This window comes from Gracilinanus agilis, chromosome 5, assembly GCF_016433145.1.
Source record: "Gracilinanus agilis isolate LMUSP501 chromosome 5, AgileGrace, whole genome shotgun sequence".
NCBI classification, from domain to species: Eukaryota; Metazoa; Chordata; class Mammalia; order Didelphimorphia; family Didelphidae; genus Gracilinanus; species Gracilinanus agilis.
Window position 1 is genome coordinate 106,285,093 of NC_058134.1, and position 26,714 is coordinate 106,311,806.

At 43.3% G+C, this 26,714-nt stretch overlaps 1 protein-coding gene across 2 annotated transcripts in view; it reads right to left on the bottom strand.

Moving 5' to 3' along the window:
- CLCN1 (chloride voltage-gated channel 1) overlaps positions 1-26,714 on the bottom strand; it is a 36,862-nt gene that overhangs the window by 8,641 nt on the left and 1,507 nt on the right. Inside the window, exons 2-20 of one of the 2 annotated variants that reach the window (XM_044677953.1) lie at positions 20,537-20,666; positions 19,865-19,996; positions 19,424-19,552; positions 19,044-19,177; positions 18,731-18,808; positions 17,509-17,587; positions 10,911-11,036; positions 10,413-10,497; positions 10,103-10,204; positions 9,579-9,663; positions 9,131-9,280; positions 8,243-8,312; positions 7,944-8,054; positions 6,596-6,809; positions 5,735-5,868; positions 3,034-3,281; positions 2,458-2,560; positions 2,096-2,175; positions 1,882-1,920 (exon numbers count right to left, since the gene is read on the bottom strand). In XM_044677953.1, the coding sequence (XP_044533888.1) occupies positions 1,882-1,920; positions 2,096-2,175; positions 2,458-2,560; positions 3,034-3,281; positions 5,735-5,868; positions 6,596-6,809; positions 7,944-8,054; positions 8,243-8,312; positions 9,131-9,280; positions 9,579-9,663; positions 10,103-10,204; positions 10,413-10,497; positions 10,911-11,036; positions 17,509-17,587; positions 18,731-18,808; positions 19,044-19,177; positions 19,424-19,552; positions 19,865-19,996; positions 20,537-20,666 (2,229 nt within the window). Of the gene's footprint in view, positions 1-1,881; positions 1,921-2,095; positions 2,176-2,457; positions 2,561-3,033; positions 3,282-5,734; positions 5,872-6,595; positions 6,810-7,943; positions 8,055-8,242; positions 8,313-9,130; positions 9,281-9,578; positions 9,664-10,102; positions 10,205-10,412; positions 10,498-10,910; positions 11,037-17,508; positions 17,588-18,730; positions 18,809-19,043; positions 19,178-19,423; positions 19,553-19,864; positions 19,997-20,536; positions 20,667-26,714 lie in introns of both variants that reach the window. The other variant, XM_044677952.1, reaches the window with a different exon arrangement.

Below are 26,714 nucleotides of genomic sequence, written 5' to 3' on the forward strand. Positions count from 1 at the left end.
TTGATAGGGGTCTTAGAGTAAAGGGTGGATTGCTGAAGAGATTTGAATTGAAAGTTTGGGCTAAATGGCCTTTGTGGACTTTCCAAAGGTGAGATTTTGTTTTCCAGGTTCTCTTGCCCACTCCAAACAATTTTAGTTTAAACAAAACTCTTCTGGCATTTAGTTATTACCATCTATAATCTGGCACCATTTGGGTCTAGGTCAGGTCAATATCAGTTATACCTCTATAGGATTTTATCTGTTTTAGGTAGACAGGGTTCCACCAGCTCCTCACACCCCCAAACAAAGGGTTGGAACAAAATTCTGACCCTTCTCCCAGTCCCATAGCTTCTTTGCTATATTAAGACTCTGAGACTCTGCCTGTCCCTAGAGTCCTACAGGTAAAGCTGGTGGTACTTGTAGATAACAGTGATCTCCAGATTGTAGGTTCTTACCTAATTGCCGATCTATGGCCTCTAGACCTCCCCTGTCTCAGCATCAACTATGGATAGAAAAGTACGGTACACAAACAGTGGGCTAGGAGTCAGGAAAAACTGGGTTTGAATACTGCCTCAAATACCTATTAGCTGTGTGGTCCTGAGTAAGTCATTTGACATTTCCAGGCCTCAGTTTCTTCATTTGTAAAATAAGCAGGTTGACCCACAAGGGCTGCTTGAAGGAAAAGAGTTTCTTTGTCCAGGCTTCCATGTCTCAGAAGAGAAAGGAAGTCACTGCAAAGGAGTCCTTTTAATATTTCACAATCTTCCCCTATACCAGAGAGCCCTTATCCAGGTCTTCCCCAGATCAGCCCTCTCCCCTTCCCAGGAATCCCAACTAGAAATGATGATGCAATTCCTTTCTTCCCATCTGGCCAGAATGAGTTCCCTATCACCATAGGAGGGGCTGGGGAAGAAAGGAAAGGTTCTATATTCATTTAATCATGGGAATGGGGCATATATGGATACTTTAATATTATCTTGTGAGGAAAAGTAATTAGATCATATTTGGAATCCCAATCCTAATTCCCTTAGCAATAAATGAATTGTTTATCTTAAAAAAAAAAAAAGAATAAAGGAGTGGACTCGATGACCTCTAAAGTCTAAATACAATCCAATGCTATATGCCATGGGAGTCTTGTTTTTATAAACAAGGCATCTACTGTCTTTGTCCCTCATCTCTCCATCAGACAATTCCCCAGCCCTGTGCCTATAGATTTCTCTCTCTTACCCAGTCCCCAACTTCCACCTCTCCCCATCCAAATACCTCATTTTGCTTGTAAAGAATTTAAAATTTTTAGCAAAAGATCTTTCACATTTATTGTCACATTTGATCCATACAATAAACCCTGAAATGTGCAAGAGCAGGATTCTTATTATTTGGATAAGAATAGCAAATTCTCATTACTGTGTCTGTGTATGCCTGTGTAAAGTGTTTTTTTCCTTTTCTCTTTTAAAACTGTAGTGATAGAGTTCCTGAAAATCACTCCCCAAGGATTACCTGAGAGATGAGTCACCAAAAAGAGCTTGGGTGGCAGTGGACCATGGCAGTAGGCCAGCCAAGCCCTGGGGCTCTCAAAAGAAAACAAAGTAGGAAAATAGCCCTGGACCTGAGAAGTCCCTCTGGGCATGTAATATAATACCATCAGGATTTCCTATGGCCCCATAACAAGTAAGGTAGATGTTATTATTATCTTTTTTTTTTTTAATTTAAAAAAAATCAAGTCACAGGGAGGTTAGACGGCAAATGTCACCCAGATAGTGACCATAGAATACAAAACACAAATCTCTTGATTTCCAGAATTTTCTACTTATCCATGATGACTCCAGCCTTACTCCTTATCCCTCACATACTTCTACTCCCCATATCCCTCCCCATCTATTGATATCCACATTATAGACTTACCTCCTCAGGTGGCATGTTGTCCACTAAGTCAATGGGATCCTAGAAGAGTAAGATGTGGGGTTACTCTCCCCTCTAGCCCAGAGGGCCACCTGTCTCCACCTCAAGATCACAGCACCCCTCCCCCTGAGGGAAAATGCTATTCTCCCCAAGCGACAGCCCCCTCTTCTTATCTCTGACACCCTCTCTCTTAAAATCCCTCAGAGATTTCCCTTACCTGAAGTGTCCTCTTCTTGGAATGGAAGTTATTTCCTAGTAAGCATCGAAGCAGGGACCGCAGGAAGGGAAACCTTGGGCCTAAGTAGAAGGAGTCAGGTGGGCCAGAGTGGGAGGAATGGCTGATATATTTCATAGGGCTTCCTCTAGAGTATCTAAAGTCCTTCCAGATGATGTTTGCGGACATCTGTCTCTTAAAGTCACTCTCCCACTTCTGCCAAGCAGACATCCCTTCCCTATTCCCTGAGAACTTCCCAAATACTACATCCAGGAATGCTCCAGGGCAAAATTTCCCCTGGGACAGGTGGAAGTGCTAGGGGGTAGCCCCAAGGAAGGTGGAGTTAGAAAATAGCTGTTCCTTACCTGTAGCATCCTGGGATTCGGGTTGCAGCTTATGGTGGGGCAAGGGCCCATTGGGCTCCTCGGTGGGCAAAGGAGCAGTTAAAGGGTGAGGAGGAGAAGGCAACTATAAGAAATAGCTGAGTCAGTTCCAGCAAGGACATATGCACATGCACACACCCCCTATAGGGATCCTAATCTATCCATCCCTATGCCCACATATTTCCTGTCTTTCTTGTATCCCTTGTATGGTATCTACATCTCTCACTACCACCTCCAATCTAATCCTCTGAGGAATGTTAAGTCTTAGAAATGCTAATCTTGTAGGTTCTAGCTCTAGAGAACCCTTATGAGTCTCTAGCTCCTATTATCTTAGGTATGATCGATATCTCTCTCTCTCTCCCTCTCCCTCTCTCTCCCCTCTCTTTCCTTCCACTCTTTTGCCCCCAATTACCCTTTTTTAAAATTGTCATGTCCCTTCACCCCACCCCCCCAACAGAAAGAGGAAAAAACAATTCTATTTCTTTAGCCCTGTAGACTCACTTCCCTTTCTGGTTCTCCTCTCCCTCTTCTTCCCCCATGCCTCCCTACTTAGATCACCTCTGTCCTCCCCGTGATATCCTCCTCTTCATCCTCATCCACAAAGGCAAAGGACTGTGGCCGGCCCTGTATCGAAGGGTTCCTGGGGAGTTCTTGACCAGCCTGCTTCACTTGCCCATTGAAGGGCAGTTCTGCCATCTTCCTAGCCATCTCTTGGGCTTCCCGCAATCTCCTCTCAGGGCACAAATGACGCCGAAGTAAGGACTGTAGTTCTGATCGTTCCACTGAGCCCAGCAGGATCATTGAATCTAATTGGAAGAGTCATGATTACTAGGAGGTCCTTCATAAGTCCATCTAAGTTAAGAGTAAAGGAAGCTGGAGGCATCAAGTTGACAATGGATTGAGAGTGAGATGGGAGGTCCTGGGTTCAAATCTGAACTCAGATACTTCCTAGCTGTGTGTCCCTGGGCAAGTCACTTGACCCCCATTGCCTACCCTTACCACTCTTCTGCCTTGGAACCAATACACAGTATTGACTCTATGATGAAAGGTAAGGGTTTAAAAGGAGGGGGGGGGGAGGCAGGTAAAGGAAGCCTAGTTATTCCTCTTGTGAACCAAGTTATATCTCTTCCCTTCTAAAAAATATTCTCCCACATCCTATAGGCATAATTTTGCTAATAGATCCTATCCAACTCCAATGCATACCATAGTGGAAAATATACCAGATTTAATAGACTACGAGGTCTTTAAATCCTAGCTCAATTTCTTGAACTTCTCTCTGGGCCTCAGTTTTCATTTCACCCAAATTTCAATTGGTATAAAATGTCTATGCACTTTCAAAGTTGACGTCTATGGTTCTATAAACAATATGTACATTGACTGCAACAATGTCAATAGAAAGAACTACAAAATAATTCATATCGAATGTTGCAAATTACATAGAAGAAACATAGTCTCCAAAGAATAAATCTGAGAAGACCCTCTCCAATCCTTTGGAGAAGTAGAAGGTTTACAGGAATGGTACATTGCAAGTATTATTAGACTTTTTTTTTGAGGTATTAATTGATTTTGCTGGGGGGTTTTTAACTCTCTTTCCCTTTTCCTTTTTTTTTTAAATTAAAAAAATTTTTTTTTTATTTGGATGGCTCCCTGGGAAAAAGGAGAGGGATCCTGGAAGAAATTCTTATGATATCAAAAATAAAAGATATTGATAAGTTTATTAAAAAAAAAAAGAAAGTAGGGGTCTATCAACAAGACAAATGTAAAGCCACCTAATAGTAAAAAACATTAGAAGATACTGGTAATAAATTCAGGTTTTGGGAAGACAGCAGAATTGTGTTAATATATGTTTTAGAATTATAGAATCATGTGGAGTCTGAATGCAGACTGAAATATATTATATTTAGTTTCTTTCCTTTTTTTATTTGAGATTCCTCCCAGAAAATGACTAATACAGAAAAAATGTTTTACATGATTACACATGTAAAATCTATATCAGATTACATACTTTCTTAGGGAGGGTAAAGGGGGCAGAGGGAGGGAAGGAGGATCAGAAGAAGGGAGAAAATTTGGAACTCAAAACTTTGAAAAATGAATGTTGCCCAAAGAGCACTAAAAGACTGCCTGCCCTTTGATTCATCCATATCATTGCTGGGTTTGTACCCCAAAGAGATCATAGATTAAAAGACTTGTACAAAAATATTTATAGCTGTGCTTTTTGTGGTGGCAAAAAACTGGAAAACAAGGGTATGCCCTTCAATTGGGGAATGGCTGAACAAATTGTAGTATCTGCTGGTGATGGAATACTATTGTGCTCAAAGGAATAATAAACTGGAGGAATTCCATGTGAACTGGAAAGACCTCCAGGAATTGATACAGAGTGAAAGGAGCAGAACCAGAAGAACATTGTACACAGAGACTGATACACTGTGGTAAAATCAAATGTAATGGACTTCTGTACTAGCAGCAATGCAATGATCCATAACAATTCTGAGGGATTTATGGAAAAGAACGCTACCCACATTCAGAGGAAGAACTACAGCAATGGAAACACAGAAGAAAAACAACTGCTTGAACAAATGGGTTGATGTGGACATGATTGGGGATGCAGACTCAAAATGACCACACCGATGCAACTATCAATAATATGGAAATAGGTCTTGATAGATGACACATGTTAAAACCAGTGGAAATGTGAGTTGGGTGGGGGGTGAGGGAGGGAAGTGAAGGGGGGTGAAGGGGAAAGTAAGACCATGAATCATGTAACCATGGAAAATTTTTCTAAAATATAAAATTTAAAATGCAAAAAAAGAATGTTAAAAAAATTTTTATATATAATAGGTAGAAATAAAATATTTTAAAAATTAATTTAAAAAAATTATAGAATCAGGACTTCAGAGGTGCTCTAGTCCAACTCCCTTGATTCACAAATATAAAACTTAGTCCCCAGAATCTTAAATGTGCCCTGCCCAATGTCATACAGACAGCAAAGTGTCAAAATTGGGATTTGAATTAATCTAGGCCCTCTAGTGTGAAATCCTGCAAACTTTCCACTGTATAACACTGGTTGTCTTGGTATTGTCTTCTAATATTTATATCCTAGCTTTAGACTTTTCTCCCCAGATTTGGGGGGATTTTCTCCATTGATTGAGGGGTTCCACAAGGAGAAAAGATCACATCTCTTCCATTATAATAAGAGTTCTTTGCATCCTCCAATGCCAGTTTGTTCTCTAGAAATATGCCTTTTCCCCTTTCTACTGACCTGTGGAGTCTACCAATGGTAAGGTCTTGACAGTAGTGGCCTGAAGCAAGGCTCTTAAGTCCCGGTAAGTGCAGGAGGCTGAAACAAACTTCACCTCTCGTACCATGATGTCCTCAACAAAGGTTGTGTATTTGCTGCTGAGGAAGAGGCTACAATGAGTGAACTCTCTGGCTTCACCTGTCAAGTTCCCATGCCAGGTTATAAGATAGCTTTCCTAATGTTATCTTTCCCCTTCCTCCAAAGAACTTTACCATCATAAGAGTTCAAAAGCTGGGTATCCTTCTCTTGAATCAAAAAACCAGGAATCAGTTTAACAAGTACAAAGAACAGCACTAGGGTGTATCTGACCATAACTCCCACCAATATTTATTTCCCCAAGTCTGGGCTCTGCAGCGACATGAGTCAGAGAACAAGACTGACAGATATTTGCTTCACAATAATAACACAAGGGAAGAAAGACTTTGGACCAATCATCAGGGATATATAGTTACTCTGTACTTTCAAGAATAGACTAGCCACTCCACTGAACTCCCTTCACTGATTAACTGATGTGTATATTTTCTCACCATCACATACAGTGAAACCGCCACCCTTCTCAACTGTTCATGGCAACCCCAAAGTCCTGATGAGCAGGCTCTTGGGAACTTAACATGCAGAGCACAAGGGGCTGCTCAAATTCTCTTCTGCCTCTGATCTCCGCCATGTTCTACTTTCCCAATGATAATGAAATCACTTTTTTGTCCCAGTCCTAATCTAATTCCAACCAAGGTTAATTGGACAGGAAGGATTCCTCACCTACTCTCTACTTCCTGCCCCCAACCCCCACCATTCCCTCACACTTAGTTTCTCACTCTTCCTGACCTGATTTGGTTCCAGCCTAGATCAGGCAAATATGGCAGCTTCTTCACCTGGATGATGCTGTCATAGAGTGAAGGCTGTAGGCTTTGAGCTACCATGTTGGCCAGGATGACAGCCACCATCATGGGCAGGATGTGGGCAATCTGGCCAGTCAACTCAAAGCATATTACTGCTGTGGAAACCGTGTGAGATACTGCACCAGTAAGTGCTGCTGCCCCTGGATTAGGATCACAGAGATATCATATTGGTCAATGTTGTCCAACTCTTGGGAGAATATGGTGTTGATCTTGCCTTCTGCCCCTTCCCCTCAGAAGAGGAAGCTAGAAAATGGGTCACTTGGAAAATATGAAGAGTACTCTGCAAGTGTAGGACACTAAAGAAGATAAGTAAGCAAACACTGATGATACAGGAGGAGGAAGATGTGTTAAGAATCATCACTACCGATATGACTGGAGCTTATGAGGGACATAGGAAGAGGCATCAGAAGGGTGACGATGTGATGGCTACAGACTTGGCTAGTACTTGTGTTCCTGCATGAGATCTGGCCCAAAACAGTTTGGAAGACGGGTATCATAGCTCTGAAAGTTGCATGGTCTTGAAGCAGAGAATTTTTAGCAAATGGGGATTTTCATAGCATCATGGACCATTAAAACTGATGATTATTTAGTCTAATCCACTTCTCCTCCTTTCTTCCATTTTATATCTGAGGGCAATGAATCCCAGAAAATTTAATTGATGGGAGCCTCTTACAGTGAAAGGGGAACTTAATTTAGAGTCAGAAGACCAGGATTTAAATCCCAGCTCAGTTTCTCCCTGCCTTTGTGGATCACTTAACCTCTCTTGGCTCTGGGTTACTCATCTGCAAAATGACTAGAGGACTTCTAATAGCCTTTCCAGCCCTAAATCTATGATTGGTATGATGACATTTAGTAAGTAGCAGAGCTGAGACTTGAATTCTGGTCTCCTGTCTCCAGAAACTCTAGGTTTCAATGCTTGGGAAGTGGGGAGAAGGGGGAGAGGTCCCACTGATAACAATGTGTCTTCCTGGTTTAAAGGATAAAATTAATGGGAAAATCTTACCAAAGATGGGGACTTTAGAAAAAGTCTTACCAATGACAGTGAAGTCACTGGGTTAGAGGAACTAAGGAGGCATGTAGAGAATGTCTCCCTTATTAGGACACAATCCCCAAGCTAGAGGAGCTGGAGAATTATTGTTCAATAATAGTTCCTGGATGAGGAGCGTGGAGGCGTCTAATTGCTAATGACACAGCCCTTGGGTTTAGTTTAGAGTATTTGATTGTGTGTGGAGGTGGGGAAAGCGGGGTAGGAAAGAGAGAGTGAATAGTCTCACCAATTACTGCATAGCCCCCAGGAAGAATCTTATAGATAATCCCATCAAATAGGATCCCATCAGGGAATAGCATGGCCATAATTTCTCCCACTAGTCGCCCAAATGCTGCCCCTGGGTGAGAGATGAGCAGAGTATTAGAATCTTTCTAGGAGACCCAAAAGCCCCTACCCACTGGATTCCCAGAATCAAGCCAACCCTTCCTCAGAGTCCAAAAGCTCAACCCTACTCCCAGAAGCCCAAATCAAGTGTTCCATCACTCTCCCAGAAACCCAGACTCCTGCAACCCTTTAAGGACTCACCCAGCACAAACACAGGCATGAAGCCCCCACAGGGGATAGGCATAGTAGTGGCCACAATGGACATCCAGAACTGGGTCAAATAGAAGTATCAGAGCACAAAGCCGAGGCAGTCTTTTCCCTGGATCCCTGGAAGTTTCCCCCTTTCCCTCCTTCAAACGTGTTCCCATTTTTACTGTCTAAATTCTCAGGAAGTTAACATGTTTGTATTCCTACCTCCAATCCATATTGTTAGGCAATTGTGGAGAGGGGAGTGGAGAAACAGAGTTCTAGATTTAGAGACTCCTTGGGTTCTACTCCCTAATTCTATACTTTTCTCCATTCCTCAGCCTCCCTTTCCTGAACCATCCCATCTTGTTCATCAGGAAGTTTTTCCCAATTTCTAACATATTTCTCTTGGTTCAAAAAAAAAGTGACTTATTTCCCATACTGAAAAGAGGGATGGGATTGGGAGAAAGCACAAGAGGACCAGGCAGTGGTAGTTCCTCTCTCTTCACCACAGCTCCAAGACTAAGCTAGTCCTTAAATGTTCCTTAAGATCAGAATGTTCATTAGATAAATACTGCATGAAGCCGTAGGGTCTGCCTTTGCCCGGATCTGTTCTACACTTCATGAAACATGCTTTTAGCTCTAAGGTATGAACAACCCTAATGACTTTGTGAATAATTACATAACCAATTTAGATCTGATATGGTCATTTGGTAAGCAGCAAATTGTACTTTACAGTCATACATCGTACTTGACAATGGTTTACTCCTTAAAGGGCAGCAAAAGCTTTTTAAGAAGGTGGGAGTATCAGACTGAATTGTCATCCATCACCCTGCCCCTCTCCCCCCTCCCCATACCTCTGGGTGGGGTGATCAGGGAATTAAAAGAGCAAAGGAATGGTACCTTCATGATAAAGAAGAGGAAGATGACTATGATGACGCTGACCTGGGGGTGGATCCAAACAGCTGAGCGGCCCAGGCTCTGAGGGTCACCTACATGTTTCACCCATGTGTGGTTGTCAAATAAGGAACTGATGGCTTCTCGAGGCATCAGCTATTGATGAAGGGGGAAAGTCACATGGGAGAGGGGTCTCCTCTCCTGAAAGTTAGCCCCTTTCTCCAGAGAGCAGCTACCACCTCCTCCCAGGGAGCTAATCAACTCTTAACTCAGCATCAAGGCAAGTCTCTTCCCTTGGGCAGTGACTGGGATGAGTATCCAGGAACCCCGTGGGGAAGCCTTGAATGCTTTCCCTTTTCCAAAAGAGAAGGGAATAGGTATAGCCTGAGCCCCTGATCCTGAGCATATGCTTGGCTGACTTTAGAGGCCCTACCCCAGTTTCCCCATAGCTGACCTCTCCAGCCATGAACTGGCCCATCCCTGGGGGGAAGGTTAATGAGGCAATGATGAAAGTGACAATCCCTGGGTACAGCAGGCGGCTGCAAGGGAAACAGAACTGGCACTTGTCCCCAACCCAGCCCCTCTCCCAAGAACTCACTGCTCCACTTCACCCCAAAATCAGAGAAGTTTAGAGTTGGGAGGGTCTGGGTTACAAAAGAAGACAACCTGCATTCAGAGCTTCTCTCCTCCCCAAAATGACTGAATTCAATAAGGATGGAGGTTATACAGGAATTGGATTGGGAAAGAGGGAGATGCCTCTCAGTTCTGCCCATCCTCCCTCCTTCCTGTCCCTCCTCCCTCAACCCTGAAATATCAAGTCCCTTCCTGGATAGAATTCCAAGTCCTACTGTGGAGGTGTATAACACCCTCCAGAGGCACTGAAGGAGTGGCTTCTCATTGGGGTGGGGGGGTGGGGAATGAGGGGTGGCAGAAAATAAGCATGCTTGGAAGATAGGCCATTAGAGAGCAGTGACTCACTGCTTAGCAAGGAACTGGCTGAGAGCCTTATGCCTTCGGACTCCCAGCATAACCTGTCGATGCAGATAGACAAACACAGCACCCAGGAACCCACAGCAGATCCTGGGAGGAGACATGAAATTAGGTAGATGAAGCCTGAAGAAAGAGATCATAATACTTCCCTAACTGCTAAAGGGAAGAGGCATCAGGCTTTCCTCTTAAGGCCCTCTCTACCAGAACCCTCCCCTCCTCCTGTGCTGAGCTGTCTCCTTCTCAGTCTCCTTCTCCACCATCTCCCACCTCATTCCTTCCTCCAATTAGCCACACTGACCCAATGATGGCAAAGGCAGGAAGCTCTTGCAGGTCGAAGGGAAAATCCATTCGGAAGTTGGTTCTAAACAAGGCTGTGATGGTAACTGTAAGGGAATACAGAGGGAGAAAGAGGATACAAAAACTGGAGACAGGAAGACGGTTAATGCCAGGGCTACTAAGTCATTTCCCAAGTCCTTTATGCCTCCTTCATATTCATCCCCCATTCTCATTGTCTTTTCCTATTATGAGTTCTTTGTTCCTTCCTCCCTATCATTAACATATGTGTCCCATATATACACCTCCTGAGACTACTGTTGTGTGCAGATGCAAAGCATGGAATCCCTGCAAAGGAACAGGGAGAGCCTCACCCAGAATTCCAGGTCTCCCTGTACCTTTGCAGGGATTCCATGCTTTGCATCTGCACACAACACAACCCCTAACCCTCTTCCCTTTGCCAGTATCCATGTTCTATACCCCACTTCTCCAGGCCTGCCAGCCTTCCCCTCACTCCCATTACCAGCATCTTTGTTCCACACTGCCAGGACACGGAAGACAAAGGCACTGAATGTAGCTGCAAAGAATCCTCTCCAGTAATTCCGGACAGCAAAATAGGTAGAAGTAACCTCAATGCTGAACAGCACGCCTGTTGAGTCATGGGATCCAGTGTCAACCCAGAGCACAATGGACTGACAACCTCAACCCATAGCCCAAAGGCTTTTCTGCTGTAAATGTGGATATTGAGGATGGAGGAAGAAGCAGCAGCCTCTCTAACCCTAGGGTTCCTAGCTCTATACCAAGCCATGCTGAAATTCTACAAACCAGAACCATGATACTGCCCGAAATGCAGGACTGCTGTGAGCTGAATATGGGGGGAATAGCAGCTGTGGGCCCATTCATCAACATTCAGGAGGCATGGATGTCAGCTATCTAGTGTAGCCATAGCCATACTCAGGTAGTGGGGGCCACATTTAGAGGCACACCACACTTTCTCTTCATTTCAGTTACATTTTCCATACTATTTCTCACCAAAATGTCCTACTTGTGATGAGGGTGGTGAGGAAGGAAGAAATGGTGTTTGGGAAGGAATAAGAACTTTTTCAACCAACCCTTTGCCTCCAATCTTTGGGTTTCCATGTTGGTCTGAGAGAAATAACTAGACGAATCCTCCAGTAAAGTGGTAAGGTTCTTTGAGATACACACATATGTCCACAACAGAGTTGTAAAGCCAGAGTTCCAGAGTTATGAGGATTCTACTAAAGGCAGCCACCAGGCAGAAAACTCAAAGCACCCTGGAGGCGGCTGAACTAGGGCAGAAGTTGTATGAAATGACTAGGAAGACCCTTCTTTATTACATTAGCACGAAAGGGGGTTGACTTAAAGTGACCAGAGAGTGGAAATTCCAGACTCTGGATAAAAGAAATGGAAAGAAGATGAGAGGAGTAAAATGGAAAACAGGGTAGGGGAGAAAGGAGGGAAAAGGAGGAGACTGAAATGGAGAAGAGGGGAGGGATTTGGTGGGGAGGAGAAGATGATACTGAAAGGGAAGAAGAGGGGAGGAGAGGAGAAAACATTTTAAGAATTTAAGTGAAAACACTCTTTGGCAAGGATGTCCAGGGTCAGAGGAATATGGGAGAGGTGAATACCACAAGGCAAGCCTATGCCTGTGCCAAGGAAAGGTGGGGCTCCCAAGACAAAAGTTAGTTATCTAATCCTAGGCTAGGAATACTAGCAAGAGTGGAGTCAGGAACAAAAAACAAACAAAATACAAGGGTTGGTAGGCAAAACCTAAGAAAAGTCGGTGGTGCCAACATAAGATGCAAATCACTGAAGCTTCAATAGGATTTTCTAAAAAAATCTACAGATGTATTAAGAATGAGGCAAAGATGAAAGAAGATGCTAGCCCTTGATGAAATGAATTGAGGGTAAACTCATAATAGAAACACCAAAGGCCCTTTTCAGTGTTCACTTTGCTTCTTAACTTCATCTTTATCAAAACTGTGAACTGAGACCCTAGACAAGAGGAGGTGGAAAAATAAGGCTAGCTCTAGAAAAACTTGTGAAGGAGGCAAAGTCTGAAAGAGGCAGGCCATGTAGTATGTTTGGTAAACCTTAAAGCATGGGAGAAAAAATGAGAACTACCAAGAATCCTGCTTTTCACCCTCTATGCCCCAGGTAGCAATTCCCTGAGGCCCATATTCCACCTGGTTCCTGAAAGCGCCATGGGATACTTTTAAACTATTCATTCCTCTTTCCTCCTCCTGCCCACTTTCCCCCAAATCACCAAACTTTCTTCAGTCTACCTGGCTTTCAACTAGTTAATAAAATAGAATAACTCGTGTGAAGAGGACATTAACTGTTCAGTCAGTGTTCAGTCAGTGTCTGACTCTTCATGACCCATTTGCATTTTTCCTGGCAAAGATACTGGAGTGGTTTGCCATTTCCTTCTCCAGATCATTTTGCAACTGAGAAAACTGAGGCAGGGTTAAGTGATGTGCCTGAGTGACACAGCTAGTGTCTCAGGCCACATTTGAATTCAGGTCTTTCTAATTCCAAATCCAGTACTCTATCTACTGTACCACCTAGCTGCCTGTTGTTCAATCATTTCATCATGTCCAACTCTTCATGACCATATTTGAGGTTTTCTAGGCAAAGATTCGGGAACAGTTTGCCATTGCCTTCTCCAGCTCATTTTAGAGCCGAGGAAACTGAGGCAAACAGGGTTAAGTGACTTGCTTAGGATAACACAGCTGGAAAGATGTCTGAGATCACATTTGAACTCAGGTCTTCCTAATTGTAGACCTGGTGTTCTATCCACTATGCCACCTAGCTGTGCCTTCGTTTATTACCCCTTTTCAAGAAACAACTGAATTTTAAAGAAATAAATAAAACCTTACCTTCTGTCTGAGAATCAATTCTAAGTATTGGTTCCAAGGTAGAAGACCCATAAAGGCTAGACAACTGGGGCAAAGTGATTTGCCCAGGGTCACAAAGATAGGAAATGTCTGGGGTCATATTTGAACCCGGCACATCTCATCTCTAGGCCTGACTCTCTGAGCCACTTGTTGCCTCCATAATAGAATTTTAACAAAGTAATCTAGTCTAGTGGAAGGAGTACTAGAAGGTAATCCAAGTTCAAATTTTGACTTTGCTATTTACTTGTCCCCCATGACTGTAAGCAAGTTACTTTTTGTTCAAGTTTCCTCATCTGCAAGATGAGAGTGTTAGCTCTATAAAGGTCTGTTTCAGCCTTAATAGTCCACATTAATTTTGAATCTAAGGGGAGAGATGTCCATCAGGCCAGTGGTCTGTCCTGATATAGAGGGCAATTTGTATGGCTTGGTAGATAGCATATTGAACTTGAAGGTCTGGAAGGACTGATTTGCAATCCTGCCTTTGATAGTTCTCTATGGATAAGACTCTTTGCTTCCCTGGGCCTCAGTTTCCTCATCTGTAAAATGAGAGTTGGATTAAATGGTCTTCCAGATCTAGATCTAAGACTTCTATGATCCTAAGACATCTAATCACAGTGAAACCCGCTGCCATCTAGCCATAGGATGGACTTCTGGAGAAATCAAGGGAAGCAAGTTCTTCTTCTTTCCTTATTGGCAACAAAGCAGAGCCCACTTTTGCCTGTCTAATCATAAGTTGCCTGTTCCCTTGGTCATGTTTGCCAACAAGCCAGCCTGGATGACGTTCCTTTCCCTCTGCTCACTTCTGAGATACTTCTGCTATCAATCACCATGTGCATTCAGAGGATGAAAACTCCACTGAACATTAGTCTGAATTGATCATAATTAGGTGCTCTGGAAACCTAAGGAACGGGAAATGGTTTGGGGATCAGTCACCATTTGGGATTATCCGGCCACTTTTATCTGGGAAATCAAGAAACGATATTATCCTAAATGTGTGTGTGTGTGTGTGTGTGTGTGTGTGTGTGTGTGCGCGCGCGCGCGCGCGTCTCTTTAGACCATCAGTGATGTCACCTGTATCAGTGTTCATTCTAGGGCCAGGAGGCATCTTAGCATGCTTCTCAGAGTTGACAGTTGGATGCCTCCAATATCCCAGGCCAGGAATAGCTTGCTGCAGTCTGTGTCTCCCCTATGGGCTGGGTCTTTGCCATGTACTAATCTACAGGAAGGAAAAGAGCATTCCTTGCTCATTCCAGCGGGGGAAGGGAAAGAGAAGGGGAGGGATCCTTATGCAGAGTTCTTGTTAAAAGGCAAATTTCTTCATTTCAAAGGAATTCAGCTGATTTTAACAGTTAAAAAAAAAAAAAACCAACACTACAACGATAAACCAACAAACTCCACTCCAAAAATATTCTTCAGGCCCACCAGATAGCTAAAAAATGAATGCCAGCTCATGTGGATCGGATAATAGGAGTGTTGGATTCTAAGGGATTTATGGAAATTCAGATTCACTGACAGATACTAATGACTATAATGATTGAAGCTGACAACAGAAATGCAAATAGAACCTGAATTGATGGATTTTTTTTCTCCTTCTGGACATTAAACAGTCCTTTTTAGTATGGAATTCTTATTTCAGTATGACCGATTTGATTGAAGACTCCATCATGAAGACCCTACTATGTACAAAGCACTATGAAAAGCAACATGGTATACAGTGGAATGAGACAGTCTTGGAGTAAGGAAACCCAGGGTTCAAGTGCCACCTTTGATACATACAAGGGTGGGACTCTGAGCTAGTTGTTTATAGTGGGGTGCCCGGGGTGGGGGAGGACACTGGACTCTAAATTGCAGACATATCGATAGAGAGATTTTCCTTGATGGAAGTTCCCAATACTGATAAAATCATGAGCCTGAACCAGAAAAAGAAAATGTACAAAAGACTCTCTCGGCCCTGGGAGGAGCACACTGATACGTGATATGGATCTTTGTTCTTGCCTGGGTATTCCCCACATGAGCTATTATTCATTCTTTAATTGTATCAGGGCCTTGAGAATATTTCTGAATCTGAATTGTCATATAATAATTATATTATCAACATATATGCGCGCACACACACAAATATAAGAGATTTGTCATTCTCTTGAAGCTTTTGTTTTTAGCATTCCTCTCCAGATCCTGTGCACCTTAGCCATCTTAACCTTGGGAATACTGGCTCCCTGTCTGAAAGCACTGATTTCATTTGCATAATGGAAAAGATGCCTCATAAGGCTGACATTTTAGACGTAGAATCTTAGAGCTGGAAGGGACCTTAGAGATTCATTTAGTCCAACACCTCATCCTCAGGGAATATGTATATTTTTTTTCCCTCCACTGTTTTGTTCCACCACTTGGTATTGTTTTATCACTCTCTTGCAAGCCCTGTCCTCTCTTCTTTGAAATTACAAGTAAAAATCATACGGGAAAGAATCATTTTCCAAAGAAATGTTCATTCTAAAAAAGCCTATTTTTTAAAAACCCTCATCTTCTGCCTTAGAACCATTAGTTCTAAGGCAGAAGAGTGGTAAGTGCTAGGCAATGGGGGTCAAGTGACTTGCCCAGGGTCACACAGCTAGGAAGTGTTTGAGGACAGATTTGAACCTCCTGTCCTTAGGCCTGACTCTCAATCCACTGAGCCACCCAGATGCTCCCTAAAAAAAACCCATTTTCCCCTGTCCAGGATGACTTTGGTCCTGATTGCTATTAAGAAAATCTGTACAAGTGCTTTTTTTTTTTTTTTTCAGGGTCTCACTGATTAATCAGTTACTTGCTATGAAGGAAACTTGAATCAGTACTGGTTGCTTAATAGGTGGGGAAAGAATTAAGCTCAGCTCTTGAACTATAAGCAGTTTATCTTTCAGTCTTCAGATGACTCAAAAAATTAAGCAAAGAACACTTAAATTCCTACTCTTAAAAACTAAATATAGTGCAATTTAGGAACTTAGAAGAGAAAGCTAAGTCACTTGGAGTAGTCTTGGCACCCCAACTGCCCAGGGTTCTTCCTTGAGGTATTGCTGCCCAGGAAACCTGAGCAGAATTCTGAGCAAGGATATAGAACATCAGTTTGGGCCATTTCCCCCTTGCCCTTCATTCTAAAGAATATATGGCCAAAAATAAGGTAGGAAAATCCACCTTTGTTCCTGAATGCTACTGGTGAAAACTTTCACAGGCTGGAAAGAAATATCTAGACAAGGGCTAAAGCAGCTGATGTGAATGAAAGTGAAAAAGGACGACGACTTCGGTTACCTAAGAAGATCCCAATGGAGCAGGCCTTTCTGGCTTTATATTTTTAAAAGGTTAATAAAGAGGCTGATGGCCAGCTGTTTTTCTCTGGCTGCTGAGGACAAAACAGGATTTATATTGCAGCAAAGAAGAACTGAGGTTAGGTAGAAAGAGGAACTTCCTGTTAGTAAAAGGGTGTGAGTCATTAAAAAGCTGGCAAATTTCCCTAGAGGACAAGCAATATAATAGCAGTTCTAAGGGTAATTATGGCTAGAAGCAGGGGAGGTGGAATAGTTGACTTTTAAAGGGCGGCATGGGAAAGGGGACCCTGCAAGAAGGATGTGTGTGGAGTCTTTACTCCTGGGAATGTCTAGTGTGTACCTATACTGTATAGCTTTAAATATATTTATCTGTCTATCTATCTATCTATCTATCTATCTATCTATCTATATCTATCTGTTCGCCTGTCTGTCTGCCTGTCCGTCTGTCTATCTATGCCTGTCCGTTTATCTGTCTATCTAACTGTCTGTGTCTGTCTGTGCCTATTTATCCTGTCTATCTATCTGTCTGTCTATGTCTGTCTGTCTGTGCCTGTCTGTCTGTCTGTCTGTCTATCTATCTATCTATCTATCTATCTATCTATCTATCTATCTATCTGTCTGTCTATGCTTGTCTATATGTCTGTCTGTCTAGTATGTATGCTAGATAGCATATACACACATGGCAGCTTTAGGTAGGTATATATACATACACCCACTACCTATCATACATAGTGTATGCATACACATACTTACCCCACACACACATACACACACATACAAACACACGTGCCCATATACATATACAATGTGGTGATAGAAGACAGGAAAGGAAATTGGAAAGTCAAGTTAGAGAGGGAATGGGGGGAGGGGGAGGCTGTTGGTTAGTTTGTCAGCAATCACTTGCCTCCAAGTGGTGTCCCAAAACAACAGCCCACTCCCACGGCACAGCCGACTGTCAGGATATCAGCATAATAGTATGGCTGCTACTGGGGAAGAGACAGGTGAAGGGACAGATAGGAGATGAGAGAGAAATGGACAGACAGGCAGACAGACAGAGAAAACACCATTTAGTGAGGAACATGGCAGAATGAGAGACCTGAGCCCCAGGGCTGGGGTTGCCTACCTATAGCGGCCCCAGCAGGCCCCATGACCATAGAAATCCTACTGCCCCAGGGGGGAAAAAAATCAGCAGATTTGACCAACAGGTTGTGACCTCTCATAACCTACCACCAGAACAGGAAACGATATAACTATTCAGAAAGCCTAGAGCAACTGGGGAGTCGATCTGTAATAACCAGCACCCCTCACTGTTTTACCCAGAGAAACCAGGTCCTATCAGAACAGGACCTGACGTCAGAGAGACCCAGAGTGGCTCCAGATAGGGCCAGCACTCTTGGGTTTACAAGAAACAGGAAACACTGTCCTTGGCTGTAAGCACTAATGCCAGAGCCTGAGGTCCGTGTTCACTCCCTGAATGGCTAACTCCTGCTTTGGAAATCAAGGGTTTCAGTAGATCATGTTCTGTGCCCTATCCTATCCCCAAAGTCACACCCCTTCCACCACCCCCAAATCTTGCTCAAGCAATGCAATCAGGGTAAGGGAGGAAGTAAAACTTGCCTCCAATGGGGGCCGCAAAGCAGCATCCCACGCCCACTGCACAGGCGGACACCAGGAGATCAAGCTGCCCAGGCACGGTCTGCAACAGAGAAGCAGGCAGGGCAGGGCAGGAGAGGGGAGAGGGGCAAACATGAGGAGGGGTCCACAAACACAGGAGGGAAACAGAGTGGAGCTAAGAAGGGATAATATAGGGAAGAAAGAGGGATTGTCCAGGAATGACATGGCCAGGGGGCACACGAGAAGAGAGAACAGACTTGGGGATAGGCATGGGATAGGGCAGAGGAAGGATACGATGGCTGGAAGGGCCATGGATTTTGAAGGTTAAGGCCTGAGTTAGTGCAATGCCCCTCTCTTCTCCCTCTACACTCCACCTAGCATCATGGCCAGCCCAGAGCAAAGGAGATGCTTCCCTCCCCATGACACTATATATATCTGGCCCCATTAAAGCAGCTAGCCCAAGTCCCCTTTCCCAAGCTGGCCTCCTACTCATCCTACCTCCCAGTCCTTACCTCATACACACCACAGAACATAGACATGAACTTGCTGAGGACAGCAGCACAGATACTGGCAATGTGCACAAATGGGCCCTTGGGGAGAATCATGAAGAAGAGGCCGGAGGTTAATGATGGACAACTAACCAATATCTAAGACCCATCTCAGCTCGTTGGCCAAGTTTCCTATTATGCCTCATGTCCTTAAGACACCCCATTGGCCTCAATGCCAGTCCAATTAGGTCCTTCATGCCTCCCTGACACCCCCCACTCCAAACACATACCCCACCTCACAGATCCCCCTAGTTCTTACCCTATCCATTGTGCCTACCTCTTTGCCCACAGGGATGCCACTTCCCAGACCAGCAGTCAATGCAATGACCTTGGCTACAAACGCCTTGAGGGTGAGATATTCCTTTAGAACAACCCCACGAAGAATGGTCTTCATCTCAGGGATTCCTGAACCTATACACAGAGAGTGAGCGATTGGGACAAGGCTGACCCAGAGACCAGGAGAAAGGAAGTTTAGCCATGAGGGATCAGTGGAGGCTGGTAGGAAATGGGAGGGAAAGAGCCCATATTAGATTCAGGGGAACTGGGAAATGAGCTCATAGAAGTGGGGAGAAGGAAGAGGCCTTATTCACAGCCTATAGATCAATGAGGTGGGAATTTTGGGGAAACTGAAGTAAAAGGCTGGTGGGAAGATCTCACCGACAGCTTGTGGGGAGATGAGATGGCAAAAAAGGGCACTGAAGAGGATGAGGGTGAGTGGGAATGTGACCCAGGCCAGGAACTGGAGGGCAATGTTGGGCTTCATCTGATAGTATGTCCACTTGTAGGCTGGGGAGGGATAGACAGACAATCAGAAATGTAGAACAGACAAATAAACATAGATAGATTGATAAACTCGTCTTGTGGCATTATTTTTCTCACCCATGATTTAAGTGCATCTTGGATTAGAGACCCAACAAACATAATGAATAATCAGAGACAATTAGTGCTGGAAGTGATCTTAGAATTCATCTTGTTCCCTTCAAGTATGGTGAGGGAACTAGAAGAACAGGGCAGTCTCAAAAAGAGACTTAAGACCTAGGGATCAGGAGATAATTGGGGGTCAAGTCCTAAAATGTTTTGGGAAGGGGTCAAACACACCCTGCAGACTCTTGGCACTGACATAGTCCATACACCAGCTAACCAGTGCCATGACCAGTCCCAGCAACACCAGGAAGATCCAGTCCTCTCCCAATTTCCTTCGAACAATCTGTCCCATTCGATGGGCACAATCTAAGGGAAAGGAAGATCAAGGTGGGTCAGCTTCAAGAAGACTGCCAGAAAAGTCCCAAAGGCCCCTCCTAGGTTTTGCCTTCAGCATAATTCTTTCTTTGATGCTAGAGAAGCCTTATTGGTGTGATGAATAAAGAATTATGCATGGAGTCAGGAAGACCCAAGTTCAACTCTACCTTCAGACACTTATTAGCTAGGTGCCCTTAGACGAGTCAGTTAACCACTATTTGCCTCAGTTTCCCCAACTGAAAACTGAGGATAATAATAGCACTTACCTCCAAGAGTTGTAGTGGGGCTCAAATAATAATTAAAAAGATATAAAGAGATAATAGTTATAAAGTACTTAGCATAGTGGTAGACATATAATAGGTGCTCTATAAATGCTAGCTATTGTTATGTTGCAGTGGGTAAAGCTCTGAAATTTCTATCAGGAGACCTAGATTCTAATCCTGGTTGTGACACTTAGTTGGATGACTAACTTACCCCCAATTTCTGTACCTACACTGATCCCAGAATCCCTTCTGCCTCAGTCCCCACTACCTTGGCATTTGGAATGGTGATCTTCCTCACTGCTGTCCATGGCAGAGCTAGAGGTCATATGCCTGGAACTTGCCATGTTCTTTTCCTTGCTAGAGAAGTCCAGGGGCTGCTCCGTGTGGTGGCCATAGATCTAGTTAGGAGAAGAAAGAAATAAAGTAGTTTCTGTTCTTCACCTAAAATAAGGAAAAGTGAAGATAGTGTTCCTAGAGCAATGGCTCTCAAAGCAACCCCAGCTGATCCATTTGGTTGAGAGAGGTGGAAGGAATTAGAATTGAGAGCAGCAGAGAGGTTCAGCACAAGTACCACCATTGCCCAGCCAGTGCCTATTGTAGACATTGACAGTCAGTCACCCACTGGTCCTCGGGCAGTCAGGGTGGTGAGCCTAGCATGGGCTTAACTCACCCCATTCTTGTTGCACTAGCAGCAGTAGCAGCAGCAGCTACACAAATCTCTGATTTCCCCTGAACTGGGTTCAAGTGCCCTTCCATATCTGTTCAGGTCCTTCTTTCTCCCTCCTATCTTGCCCTCAGGGGAAAAAAGAGACTTATAATAGATCAGAAGGGCATTCTGAAAAGCTGGTACAACAAGCAAGAAGTGGGGCAGCATTGGCAGCTACTGGGGCTGCCTTGGCTTGGTGCTCAAGTAGCCATGCAGTGAACTCTCTGAGGCCCTAAATGTTCATAAGATCCTGACACAGAAGGAAGGAAAGAAGGAAGGAAGGAAGGAAGGAGGGAGGGAGGGAGGGAGGGAGGGAGGGAAGAAGGAAAGAAAGAAGGAATACAGTTTTACCTGGAACTTTCCTTAAAAATAGAGGTTTCAGGATGAACTGCCAATCAGAGGACGGATCCCCAGGGGCAAAGTGATCTTCCAGGATGAGAAGATTTTTGTGGCATGGTAGAGAAAGAAGTCTGGGGAGTCAAGAATAGAGCCTGGAAATGAATGAAGCAATGGAAGTTTATGTGTAGAATAAAGGAATGGAAGAGTGATGATGTACAGTATAAAATCCTTGCTCCCCAAATTGAGGACAAACATCCTATAACTGACTCCAATCTGCTGGCCATGTGATAAAAAGAAGCCTTTTGGAATGGCTGCATAGCTAGAACTGGGGTGCATTCAAAGGGCACTAGTCAGTAAGAACAGTCTCTAGATGAGAGCTTTTCTCAGGCTCACATACATTGGAGGGTGATGAGATGCTGAAAGCCTTTGGGTATGTGGGTCTGGAAGGATATGGGAGGTCTTCAGGGGGCCTCTTTCACTTGGAGTTGGCATAAAGCAAAAAGAGTATGGATATGGCCCTGCTATTATTTCTATCACTGTTTCTATCNAGAAAGTAGAAAGAGAGAAAGAAAGAAAGTAGAAAGAGAGAAAGAAAGAGAAAAAGGAAGGAAGGAAGGAAGGAAGGAAGGAAGGAAGGAAGGAAGGAAGGAAGGAAGGAAGGAAGGAAGGAAGGAAGGAAAGAAAACACAAAACTCAGGTCACTGGACAATTTGGAAATGAGTAAGAAGGCCATTTCACCACCAGGAAATCAGGAACTACCTGGGTATCATCATCTCCCTTCTCTTCACCTGGTACAGTAATCCTTTTGGTCTGAGATCTGTCCTTCAGAGACCACAGAGCACTTCCCTGATGATGGAATTTTTCTAATTTTATTAAAACCTTTGTATAACTGGTGGATGAGATGAGATTGAAAATTAGTATCTTGAATTAGTTAAGTACAGGCAACAATGTGCTGCTTCTACTTGGACATAGAAATCTTTATTTTATTATTTTATTTAAGACTGGGTCTCCCTATTTTACCCAGACTGCAAATACAGCAGGTACTCATAGATCTAATCCCACTACTGATGGACCAAAAAGCTTTCACCTACCCCATTTCTAACCAGGCCCACTTCACTCTTCCTTGGTTGGGGTGGGGGAGTTTGTAGGGAAGGGGAAAAGGAAGGAAATAAGCATTTAAATCCTGGGTTAAATTACCATTTTCATGTTCAATTCAGTGTGGCCCCCAGCTGGTTTAGTACACTGAGCTCAGACCTCCTAAACTCAATAGATCCACCAGTCTCAGCTTTAACACGTACTAGGGATTACAGACACACCGCTACATATCACTGTGAGGACTTTTTTCAGTTATGATACTTATTAAATGAAGTATCAAAAGAAGCTGAATATAGAACCAGACCTTTGCACTTCTGCATCACAAACTGTTAAACCAAAAGATCTTCAAAAATAATGAAGTTTATTCAATCAATGATATTTTAATGAAAGCAAAATGTTTTTGTACTATTAAAGAAATCAAACAAAAGCTATTTTAAAATACAGGTATCTCTTACACATCATGGGGGTTAGGGGCATAGTGCCCCCGTGATCTGGAAAATCCACATAAGATTTTCTGGCCCTTCCTTGGTACCAGAGAAAAAAATCTAAATATTTTCTTTTTCTTTTATGGGGTGTTAACAGTACCTTTAGAAGTGTTTATGAGTTACTCTACTTTTTAAAGATATCTATATTTCTATCTTTGTTGTCTGCTGAGTTTTGTGTTCTTTTCACAAACTTCTTTTACTTATTTTAACTTTAAAAATAAATTGTGTATATTTATTGTATTGATAAAATATGTTGCCATTACACAATACTATACACATATATAATGCATTTTTGAGTTTCTTTTAAACTTTTTCTGAGTCCTTTTTCTGATTTTTTTTTCTGCTGACCTTCTTGTATTGTCAGTGGCTTCTGCAAAACTCACCCAAAATTCCCATTTAATTTCTTATACTGACTCTCGATATATTGAAATTTCAGTGAGTAAAGTCCTGGTGTGGAAGGGATACCTAAATTGTTTGTTCATCTCATTCTCATTTCTATTTTGTATATATCTAAAATGAACATATTAGAATGGCAACTAAACCATATAACTTGTAAATAAATATACATACATTGTCGATATGTCCTTTTTTTTTTAACTGATGGAGTATGCAATCAGAAAAATTTGTCATTGTTTTAGAGAACAAAGATTGAATGTTTTTTTGTCTTTGGACCTTGTCACTAGGATGGTGCCTTGTACATGGTAGGTACTTAATTTTTGTAGAATTGAGGCAGATGATTGAGGGCTAGAGACAAAGTCACCTATCAAAATAGAAAGAGGTTGAAAGAATAGGCTTCTCCAGCTCACAAAAAACAGGCATTGGTAGTTGGGTCATTCATTCATGTATGTATCTTTTATTCTCTAGTACTAACTCTTCCTCTGTCTTTAACTGTCCATTCTTATTAGCCCATTCACTCATAATATCCTTCTCTCCATTTATTCCATGTCTTCTGGGCTCTGTCTTTCCTACCCCCACCTTTGTCCATCTGTCACCCTTCTTTGCCTATCCGTTCTTCTTCTTCGGTCATCCATCTCCCAAATTCTTTTTGCTTTGGAATAAGGTAGCAATAGAGTGCTGGCCTGGAGTCAAGTTGACTCATCTTCCTGAGTTCAAATTTGACCTCAGACACTTATTAGCTGTGTCACCCTGGACAAGTCATTTAGCCCTATTTGTCTCAGTTTCCTCCTCTGTAGGGAAGAAAATGGCAAACCTCTCCAGTATATGTGCCAAGAAAAGCCAAATGGGGTCATGAAGAGTCAGACACGACAGAAACTTTGAAACAACAAAAAGTCAGGAATTGGGTGCTGAGTCGGGTTTTGTTGTTGTTGTTTTCCGGTCCCAAATACACAGAGCTGTGAGTTCTAACCAGTCATGTCAATTAGATGCTTTTACATGTAATTTATGCATGATATTAAAACACAGAAAACCACCAAGTCCCTCTTCCAATAGAATCCTCTAAGACCCTTCCTCATCTCACTATTCTTGTAATGGCCTACCAGACTTACAAATGATGCCCTTTTTGCCTTGGTGTGTACAGCCTCAGTTGTTATCCTATGAAGGCAAAGAGAGTACATGGGTGCACACAGCCCAGCCACTTCCCCATTTCCATCTAATCTTTCCCATCCTTCTCTCTGTCCATAGATCCTGGTGAATCAGTAACTCAAAACAGGAACAAGTTTCCCCTGCTGTCAATCCCCTTTTCCCCAGAGTAAGATGATCAGAAATCTACTCATGTGCTGGGACTGAGAGCAAGGATCTCCTTAGCCCGGGAACCCTGGACCCTAAAGGGGCCACTCGCTAACAGAGGCGATGAGGTTTCAAGGAGGGACCGAGGGACTTTGTCCTGCAAACCACCTACCGACCACCCAGTGTCAAGCATGTGCTTGATGAGGAGGGGATACAGCGCCTATGACGCTCCTCCTGCAACCACCCATCTCTGGGAGCAGGGTGAGTTCAGGTCAGCCTGGGGTAGGAGAGATCAGGTTTCACAATAAAAGCCACCGAGTTTGGAAACTTAAGCTGGAAGACCCAGACAGGGACACGGGGCATCCTATTTTCTGGATTGGGGTTAATTACAGGGGCAGTGCCTGCTTCTGCTCCCCCACCTGGTGCTCAGACAGCAAATCCAAGGCTGGTCAAACTGAATCCACTTCCCTAGTTAGCTGCTTAACTTTCTTTGGCCCTGATGCTTGATTTCCCCTGGGTCTCAGGCTGAGGGGGAGGTAGGTGTGTACAAGAGGGAGGGAGGGTTGACATCAGACCCTGGGTGGGAGGAGATTAAAAGAGCTAAATATGTACCCTTTGGCTCAGTGCTAACCCCAACCCCAAGGAAGAGGAGGGGTGGAGAGGACAAGGAAAGGGAGAAATTAAAACTCCAACCAAACTCCTTGGATTGATTTTCAAGGCCTTTCAGAATCTTATTTTCTTTTTCTTTTTTTTTTTTTTATCCTGACCTTCTTAGTAACAACTCTAAGACAGAAGGGCGAGGGCTAGGCAAAATGGGTTAAGTGACTTGCCCAGGGTCACACAGCTAGGAAGTGCCTGAGTCCATATTTGAGCCCAAGACCTCCTGACTGCAGACCTTGATTCTTTTTATCCACTGTGATACCTGTCTGCCCTTCACTCTACCTCTTAAAGGTTGGCTTCACTACTTAGCAGCTTGAAATCTCATTTGTGGCCAGACCAGGCTTTACTCTTTTCCGTGAAATGTCATGCTTGTTTCCACCCAGAAGTCTTTCTTAGGGCTTCTCCCCTTGCCTGAAATGCTACATCATTCAAAGTCCCAGCTTAAGTGGTACCATTCTCCACGAAGCCTTCTCTGACCATTTAAACCCACAGAATCAAAGAATTCCAAAATTAAAAGGAACCTTGGGGACCACCTCATCTGTACTGTTGATAATGGCTCAAAATTAAATGGTTCTTCACTTTATATTTACAAAGAACTTTGATAAACATGATCTCATCAGAGACAACTGTGTCATAAGTAGAGAAAAGTGTTCATTCCAATTTTACAAATGAAGAAACCGAGGCTCAGATAAGGTCACGCAGCCAGTAAATACGAGCCCTACAGCCTCTGCCAGTTCTAAAATACCATTACATTTTTAGTTGACATCCCAGATTATCACTTAATTACACACTGTCTTGCGGGGTTCTCTAATATTTAAAATAGGCTTTTCTCGTCTCTCTCACTAGACTGTATTATCTTGTTGGACACAAAATGGGCATTTGAACATATTTTTACATTCATCAGTAAAACAAGGGTTAGCATTCAACTTATGCCCCCTTGGCTACATTCTGCGTCCATTCCCTGACATTAGAGCAAATTTTCTAACCAATAATTTTCTTTCCTCCCTCTTGCACATAGTAGTGACTTTACTACATCACTGATCTTTATGCACGAGCTCCCACATTTCTCATATTCTTGGCCTCAGGAAGCCCTGAGAAATTCTCAGAATCAGTGACTGTGGGGGATCTTATTTCCCATGCTACCTGGACAATCTGCCCTCTTTGGTTCCCAGACTTTCCTTGATCCCCTTCAGCCCAAAGTGGCAAAATATCCCATGAGATAAAGTACTTCTCACTGTTGGTTTCCTCTTTTTTTCTGACATGTTCCCCAAATATCCCTCATTAATATATTTTTCTACCTTGTTGATTCCCACTTCCACTTTTTTTCTACCATTTCCTGCCCTGTTTATCACCTTCCTTATTTAATCATATTTACTTGCCAAACCACAATTCCTTCTCCCAGGAAAATTTCAGAGCTGAGTTGGTTCCTCCCACCTCTCCTGATTTTTTCCTCCCTCTGGGTATGCCCAGATTCT